Source organism: Egretta garzetta, unplaced genomic scaffold, assembly GCF_000687185.1.
Source record: "Egretta garzetta isolate BGI_Z169 unplaced genomic scaffold, ASM68718v1 scaffold132, whole genome shotgun sequence".
Taxonomy (NCBI): Eukaryota; Metazoa; Chordata; class Aves; order Pelecaniformes; family Ardeidae; genus Egretta; species Egretta garzetta.
Window position 1 is genome coordinate 490,602 of NW_009258892.1, and position 9,411 is coordinate 500,012.

The 9,411-nt window shown below is 35.9% G+C and overlaps 1 protein-coding gene across 1 annotated transcript in view; it reads left to right on the plus strand.

The window, feature by feature from the left end:
• Positions 1 to 8,044, plus strand: part of ARMC1 (armadillo repeat containing 1) — a 30,609-nt gene extending 22,565 nt beyond the window's left edge. Inside the window, exons 3-6 of the mRNA XM_009634112.2 lie at positions 2,924 to 3,113; positions 6,588 to 6,704; positions 6,791 to 6,865; positions 7,421 to 8,044. Of these exons, the coding sequence (XP_009632407.1) occupies positions 2,924 to 3,113; positions 6,588 to 6,704; positions 6,791 to 6,865; positions 7,421 to 7,612 (574 nt within the window). The 3' untranslated portion in view covers positions 7,613 to 8,044. The remainder of the gene's footprint in view (positions 1 to 2,923; positions 3,114 to 6,587; positions 6,705 to 6,790; positions 6,866 to 7,420) is intronic.
• The last annotated feature ends 1,367 nt before the right edge of the window (positions 8,045 to 9,411 follow it).

Below are 9,411 nucleotides of genomic sequence, written 5' to 3' on the forward strand. Positions count from 1 at the left end.
TCGGACACAGGGAAAACTTCTAGCAGCTTCTCACAGAAGCCACCCCTGTAGCCCCCTCACTACCAAGACCTTGCCACAGAAACCCAATACAGTAGTTTAGTTGTATTTATCTTTTTGTTACCAATATAGTGCATAAAGAAACAGAGTCAGTGTTGATAGTCACCTTGGTTTTAAAATAGAGAGGATTTTTTATACTTATTTTTAGATAGTGGTTTTGTGGGGTTTTTTTCCTACTTTAAGATCATAGAATCATCATAGAATGTTTTGGGTTGGAAGGGACTTCTAAAGGCATCTAGTCCAACCCCTCCTGCAGTGAGCAGGGACATCTTCAACTGGATCAGATTGCTCAGAGCCCTGTCCAGCCTGGCCTTGAATGTTTCCAGGGATCGGGCATCTACCACCTCTCTGGGCAACCTGTTCCAGTGTTTCATCACATTCGTTGTAAAAAAAAAAAAAAAAAAAAAAAAAAAACCCCCCCCAAAACCATCTGATATTAAGGTTTCTATTATTTTTATAGCTATTGTATAAATTACTTTAATGAAAGAATAACGTATTGATGCAAAACTTGTACTCACTCATTTTACCAGGACACTAAAAATTGTAGGAGGCTTAAGGCTTTGTGTGGGACTTTGTGTATTCTTTGTTTGTTTGTTTTAACTGAGTTGTTGAAAGTGTAGTATTGCATTACTGCGGAATAAAACTGGCTTATACTTTTATTGGGGATTGTTTTGCAATCTGATATTCTTATGACATCTGTGGTTCTTCCCCATGTAGTGTCCAAGTTTCATGCTGCTGCTTATTACACAGTCAGTTGCTTATTTTGTTACACGTTCTTTTTATGTAAGATTAAAATCTTGGGTTTGGAATTCTTTTTTTAAAATGTAAGGGGTAAGTAGAGTTATCTGTAACTTAGTGGTAGATAGTAGTAATCCTCTATTTGGAAAAGTACAGGAAATTATCTAGAGCAGCTTGTTTAAGTGTGTGTGTGCATATGCATAACATTTACCTGTATAGACTTGTTTTAGGAATATTTTAGAATACATGTATTGAATAAGAGCAGATTTAAATTTGTGTTTTCAAATCAGCAAGGTTGTCTCAGTAGTACAGTTATTCTTAGGTGATTAGTTTTCCAAGAACTATGCCGACTGTAATGTTGGGAGCACAAAACATGTATGAAACTCACTGCTGATATTTTACTTTTAGGCACTTGCGTATTTTATATTTCCTGACATATCAATAACTTTAAATTCTCTTCCTTTTGTGTATGTATGCATATCTATGCATATATATATTATGGCTAATATCAAGTATATTTTATTTCTCATTTGTGTTTTTGATTTTTTTTAACTCTGGGATGCAATAGTACAATTGTATTCAAGCAAAAACTCTTACCAACAGCATAGTGGGTGCTGTAGGTGGGATAGTGACATTTTCAGTAGTGTGCTTAGTTAACTGCATTTAAACTTTAAAAAAAAAAAAAAAAAAAGTCTTCTTTTGTAAATCACTTGATATGGACAGGATTGTCATTGTTGAAAGACTTTGCCAAAACTAACGTGTGGGTAAATGTCGTAGTATCTTGAGACGATGTCATTTTTGCACAAGCTAATTTATTACTACCTCAAGACATCAGCTTGCACAGCTTTATCATCTATTCTATTACTTTATCTAATAAATTACAGAAGGTTAAAGTTGAAATCTTTGTGACTTCCCAGCACTTGTTTCTGTGAATTAACGTAAGGTGGTTTTTTGCTGTAAGAAAGCAGATCATAAGCATGTATTCAAAATTGAACATATGCTGAAATGCTTTGCTATTTTAGGTCTTGGTTATTTGCTCGTTACCCTCCCCCCCTTTTTTTCTTTTTCTTTTTTTCTTTGAATGCTATCACTGTACTGAATGATCACGAGAACTCATGTTTTCCTCTCCAAACGGGTGCTGTTCAAAAAAAGATGCAGAGAATTAAAAAAAAATAAAGGCTAGCCGGGACCCCCACAAGTTGAGAACTCCTAACATGCTTGCTTTGGTGTTCTTTCTTGTCCATATGGTAGGATGGAAAACATGTTTAATGTATAGCAATTAAGGAAGTCAAAATGGAAAAAAAAAATCCAAAGGTACTCATTACTTACATAGGATTTGCTAAACAAAGCAGCAAAGCTGTCATTCATCATTTTAAGATTAATCACAAGTTGATGTGGTAACAATTTTGTTTCTGTGCATAGCTTTAAATCACTGGCATAATTAAAACAGGGCTGAATTTGGGCAACAGCTTTATTAAAATTAGTACCTTATTAAAATTACTTTTAATTAATCATAAGGAATTAATATATGTTCAGCCTATTTACATTTTTTTCCATATTAAAAAAATGCTATCATATAGCTCATACTATAAATTTTAGTCTAATCAGAAATAACCTTTGGATTCTTTAAGAAAATCTGTGAATCTGTTTGGCTGTTGAAGCTCAGTAACTTTGGAGAAGAAAATATTTGGAAATACTACCGTTCTACAGAGAAATTTAATTTTATTATGTAACAAGGAAAGAAATTAAACATATCACAAGGCAGTTGGAGATCTTTTGTTTAAAAAAAAAAAGCTTAACATGAACAAAGTAACAGTGATGTACTGAGCATCTACACTATGTTTTGTTTGTAGTTGTCACACTGATATAAACTGTGTGCTGTTTGAGAACACAGATGTGTTTATAATGATGCTAGAATTAACAGATTGACAAGAAATTGTGAGTATGGGAAAGAAAATAGTTTTCCCTAATTTCTCCTCTCCCCTTGTAAAATTTTTGCTGTGTATTGACTGTATAATTATTTCTGTAGCACGTGGAGTATTCCAGTTGCAAGGACATAATCCGCAGCTGTTTGGAGTACTAATGTAAAAACAAATATTTACAAATCTTAATCCCATTTTTCTTTAAGGACCACTACACCGGGAGAGACTAAACTTTTAGCTTCTGAAGTCTATGATATCCTTCAGTCTTCCAACATGTCAGACATGGACAATGTGAATGAGATGAATTATCGTCGAAGGAAAGCGCAGTTTTTCCTTGGCAGCACAAATAAGCGTGCCAAGACTGTGGTTTTACATATAGATGGCCTTGATGATTCGGTAAGGAAACCTTCAGCATTTATGTAAATAAGGCATGCTGTACTGAGATGTATTTTGCCTACAGAAATAATGTGTTCAGGCTACTTGTGTGGCATCATCGATTGCCAGCAATTTCTGTATTTTGAATCACAAGGTATGTATAAAATCTTGCATAAATTGAGCTTACTTAGAATATCTGTAGATGTTTTAAGACCGTTTCCTTGATGGCTTTCTATTTACTCTAAAAAAACCCTATTCTGTTTCCACCTCCTAATTTTCTTTCCTTTTTCAAGAAAGAATGGAATAAACGAGGTACCTTCAGCAGTTTCACTTAAGGATATCTTGTGATTGTATTGGTGTATTAAACTGGAAAAAAGTTTCCTTTTAGTTATGAGGCATTTCAGGCACTTTTTTTTTTTTTAACTACTCTTAATTTAGAAATGCTGTATTTTCTTTGAGCTGTTTTTGCTACATCTTTTCATTGTCTGTGAGATCTTTTCTACTGTAGTGACCAGAATGGCATTTGAGTTAATGAGGTCTCACTGAGTCTTTATGTAATGTCAGAATAACTTGTACGGATTTATCTACCATACCCCTGTAGATAACACCCCAGGGCCATGTTTGCCTTTTTACGGCTGCCAAACAGCATGTAGACTGTTTAAGCATGTTATCCACAAGTGCCCTCCGGACTCTGTATCTTCAGTTTTGTACCCATTTTAAATGATCAAACCTGATCCTTTGCTTTGTTGCTTTACGTTTTGCCAAGTAAGCGTGTCCACAGGCCCAGTTTGTCAACAGCATGCTGGTCGTACTGTTTTCATAAGACCAGAGTTAATTCCTTTAGAAATAACATGCTGCTCTAGCTCACTTTATACAAAGTGAATATTTTTTACAGTTTTGTCCTTCTAGCACTTGCTCTGTCTAGAAAGGCAGTGCTTTGTCAACACCATTGGGTTTTGTACTCTGAAGGTTTTTTTTAATTCAGTCTGATCTGTTGTCTCCTGTTAAGTTTGTTTTGGTTTGGTTTTAAGATTGTAGTTGATTTGTTCACAGGTATCTCCAAGCAAGAAATGTAATCCACTTCTACTTTGCAAGTTTAGATATTCTGGCTATAGTCTGATTCTATCTTAAAAGTGTTTCTTTGTGTTCTTCGACAAATGGAATTTAGCAAGATTTGTGGAACTTCTCTCTTACATGGTGAGGCAAAGGCATTCTGAAAAAATGTAGGATATTTAGATACTCAGCTCCAGAGAGCAAAGCTGCAGGCTTCTGTAGTTGCCTAGAGCATGCCAGCATGTTTTCTTAGCTCACTGTTGAAGAAAAGAAAAATCTGACAGTGCGCTGGCTGGAGATGACGAGGGCACACAGCTCTGTATTTCATCAGATGATTAAAGAAAGGTTAGTGATACTCCAGGTGCCCACCCTGCAGTTAAGCATCCCTATAATGCTGTTTTAAATATCAGGATAAGTTGAGACTGGGAGAATGATGACACGAACAATAAAAGCAACTTAGTTTCATTCAACAGTTTATTCCCAACTTAACTAGCAGAGAATATCAGATGGCACGTATGAGTGGTAGAAGGCATAATAAGTAAACGCAGGGCTGTAAATACTGCGTTCTCAGTTTACCTGAGTTTTGTCATTCAGATTTGAAACAAGAAGGTGCTGTTAGGAATGATTGCAAATCCTACAAATGCTTGTGGATTTTGAAACCTCAAATAGTAGATATTGATTATTTCGGGAGGAAAGGAGGGGAAAGGTCAGTTGTTTATTGTGGGATCAGATGTTTTTATTTTAACAGCTAATTATCAAACTGGAGGATAAGCTTTAAAAAAAGGAAAAAATGAAGCAGTATATTTTAGTAGTATTTATTAGGGTATGGTAATCAGCGTTCGGTAGTCTAGCAGGACTACTTGCTAGACAACAAGGTGTGCAAGAAAATATGCTAAATTTCACCTGTCCTACTCTGTACCTGTCCTACCTTGTGCCCATGCTTCAGGAGTACCGTGCATAAAGATGTCTAGATGTGCATTGCTGGGGTTTGTGCCTAATTGCTGTAGTTAGATATACTTTGCAAAAGACGTTTGTGCAGCAAGGCCGGTGGCTGCCAAGCTTCCAGTTTTTTAGAGAGTCTGTACGGACCATGGTAAGTTTTGTCTTTAAGAAGTGATTCACCAGTTGTTTGATCACTGAAAGCCTCATTTCAAATTAAACTGAGGTGCCTATGACTTAACCCGGGATCTCAGAGTAAAAAGCCAAATTCTGTCACAGAATTGCTATACACTCATGTAAGCATAAATTATTTATTTAGGCTACTGAACTGTGAATGTGTTCCTGCTTGTGTCCAAAAGTAGTTTTGACTTTCACCCATGCAAGGCAGCCTATCATCTTTGCATCAAATATTTCCTGTGTATGAGAAATGTATCCTATCCAGCAATGTTATTTTTTTTAACCGTTGAAAAAATTATTTCAATACATAATCTCACACAAATGAATTGTTCCAATATATATGCTAAACTGCTAAAATAAAAAAACCCCATGCTTTAGTTAGTTCTTCCAGATATTAAAAGACTGTAATTTACCTGTCGTGCATGCAACTATCCCAAGTAGTGACCAGTAATTATTTTAATAGCTAATATAAATATGCTTTGAAATAGCTTATTATTTAAAACCTTGCAGAAACTTGCAGTAGAAGCTAAATACATCATTATTTTGAACCTGCGTAAGGTTGTCAGTTTATTTCTGGTTCAGTGTTATCTTTTCTTTTTTCCCCTTCTGCGCTAGCAGGCTCTCCAAGTGTATTTTAATCCTTTTTGTTACAACCATCTTGTGCAAATATAAAAAAGGGAAAAAAAAAAATAGAACATTCTAAGATAATGTAGAACAGATGCAACTAGTACAGGTCAATGTAATGTTACAGCACAGTAGGCGATGTTACTTGTTTTAAACATAACATTCCGTGGGTTATCAACCAAATATTTTCCCTTTGAAATAAGAATTAAGCTTATGCTGTGCAGTGATGTCCGTGAGCTGCCACAGATGAAGCAGCTGAAAGATACAACAGCTGCTTTGATGCATTCAGTCAGTATGGAGGCAAGGTGTCTGATAAATAGCAACTTAAACACTAACTACTCATCAATGAGCACTTCAGTCAATCAGAACTTAACCAGAGGGGACTGTTTAGCTGATCATACGGAGAAAAACATTCTTTGCTTTTCAGCACTTTTCTCTAATTATTTACAGTTGATTCCATCCTTCTTTGACTTCTAAAGTGTAAGCAATTTTTTTCTTTTGTGTGGCAAGAGAGTCTAATATTTGTGCACTAAAATGTAAGTCATAGTTTTTCTTCTACAAAAATGCTGTCGAGTAACCACCTGCCCTTAGACATACAGGAATTCCTTAACAATTAATTGTTAGCATTTTCACATGGTATATTATGCAACTACTTAGTTGTGGTGGTTTGGGTTTTCTTTTTTTTTTTTTTTTTTTTTTTAGTCTCGAAGGAATCTTTGTGAAGAAGCGTTGCTGAAAATTAAAGGTGTTATTAGTTTTACCTTTCAAATGGCTGTTCAAAGGTGCGTGGTCCGGATTCGCTCAGACTTAAAAGCAGAGGTGAGTGCTCAATAACCCTCCAGATCCTCACGTTACTGCATTCTGTCACACTAAGCTCTTGGGTTTTTTTTTCTGTGTACTTGCAGGCATTGGCAACGGCAATAGCGTCAACCAAAGTCATGAAGGCACAGCAAGTTGTGAAAAGTGAAAGTGGTGAGGAGGTAGGATGTGTACCTTTCTAAATACCAGTTGGTTTAGCTCAGCTGTATCTTTAATACCAGTACTTCTGATGCCAGGCAAAATTTTATAAGTGGGAGTGCTACACATACAGTACAAAGAGAATAAAGGGTATCCTGTGTCAGGATATGTAGCCATAGAACAGTTTTACAGAACTTATTGTTCAGAATAAGGACAAAAGTACCGTCATTGTTTCTCTCCTTAATTATATGAAAAGGATCACAGTGAACTTTTTTTTTTGACACAGTTGCTGAAGTGTGTTTATTTCACAGCTACAGTAAAAGGGCAATGTCGCGTCTTTTTTTCATTTGACATTTTTTCTTCCATGTTAAGCCAAAGCTTTCCCTGTGTGTCTTCTAAGCATAGTAGATTCCAGATATATATAGTAGATCCCATTTATATTCTTGCTGTAGAGGAGGACGGGGAGGAGTCTTACAACATGCATGCCTGTCATCCTGAGTGTGTATGTAAGTGTAACTTTCATTCATTCTTTTAATTTTCAACATCTGACATATTTTTAATCTGTTGTGTTCTGTCAGATGCTGGTTCCGTTCCAAGATACTCCAGTGGAAGTAGAGCAGAACACAGATCTACCTGAATATTTACCGGAAGACGAAAGCCCTACAAAGGAACAGGACAAAGCAGTGTCTCGTGTTGGGTCACACCCAGAAGGTGCAGCAAGCTGGCTCAGCACGGCAGCAAACTTTCTATCAAGATCTTTCTACTGGTGACTTGTATTTGGCGTTAAAAGACTGAGTGAATGAACCAACAGGGGGGCCAGTTTTCCATTGGTGTGGTGAACTGCCAAGTGCAATTTGCAATAAATTATCACAAAAATTTTAGATTAAGCAAATGTATGCTGCATTTTACATTTTATCGGACGTTTAGCCTGATAGGGCAGGGGTCAAAGGACAGAGGCCTCCAATCAAATTGTTCTTTCATTTGTTTTTCATGTGGATTTTATTGCTTCACTTTTTAAAAATGGGTCCACTGTTATATACCAAATGTTTATGCATATAGAGCTTTAAGTTTGACTTCACATGAAACACATGATAGGGAGAATCCATTTAACTCAAGTCTCAGGGCCTCTGTGAAAGAAAATTCTTAATAGCTCTAGCTGTGCATTAAATAAAATGCCCCTTTTATTTCTGCACACCTTTGGACTAGTGTTATTTTGTTTCATTTTCTAGATTTTGACTCCAGAGAAAAATACAGTCTGCCTCTTTTTTTGCCTTTATTTTTGCCAACCATGTTCACAGCATGAGCACGATGTTCCCCTTTTGCTATTAAACTAGAATCACTACAGATTTGAAATTTATAATGTATATTGAATTTTTTCCAGCCTGCCCTTAACCACTGGAGTGCTTGAGATTAAGAAATAGGGGATTGAATAAACACAAATATGTATACATACATTGTACAGTAAATAAACGAGAACATATTTGTAATGATGGGTGTGACTGACTGATGTATATAACTAATGCATACCACTGACGGCTCTTTAGGCTAGCTGGGAAGACTGTAGCAAAAAAAGCTGTGGTCTAATGTAGTGATTGCAGCTCTGTCTGCAGAGAATAGAGGGATGTAGACTATATTTGGTTAAGGAATGGTGTTCACTGTTAGCAAATATTTAATGGTAATGGAAACTTTAAACTTGAAGAGTAAAGCAGAACTGAATGCCTCTTTCGCCACAGTGCCACACTCATCAATTTTGACTTCAACCCTTTTTATTTTTTTTACCTAACAAATCTGATACCTAATTACTGTTTCCTCCCTATGTCTTTCACGAGACTCCCATGAAAGTACATCGGCTTGGATAGGCTTAAAAACGTATGCAACCAGTTGGCTTTATCTTGTTACTTACAGGCAGTATGGGTCTAAAGATGACTTGGTAATTTCTGTGACCAGAAGTGATGATAAAAGCAAACCTTCTGTAGGTAGAGAATAACATATATCTGAGCTGTTAGTAAACACTGTGTGCCTGAGAGGATTCAAAACACAGTGCTTGAAAACTGCAGTGCCACTGCTTTGTTGCACCAGAGAAATGCAGCTGAGAACTTTAAATAATGTTATAAACCTCATTATACAATGCTTTTTTGTGGTAATGTATTTGCTATGATATGAATTATATTTACCAGTTGAAGACTCAAAAAAAAAAAAAAATTAACGCATCAAAGTTATTCCCCTGTGCCTATGCACAAGGAATAAAAAAAAAAAAAATTCACAGGCTGTCATACTACTACAGAAATGCTGAGGAAATGATAATGTAAAATAATAATGCAGGTCAGAGTTCACCCACCCAAGTTAATTGTCATACTAGGATAAAAGAGAAACAAAAGCTTGTTGGCAGACTAGATGTCTCATGTTTTTTAATATATCTAGTTTATTTTTGATTCAGGTTTACACGCACAGATTGAAAATACAGGCTTTTCAGGGCATGTATTGCTTTAAATATGTAATACTACTCATATTGCTGTCTAGAATGTTACAGTACCAAATGTGTTTGAAAAGTCCTCTGTTCTATAGCCAT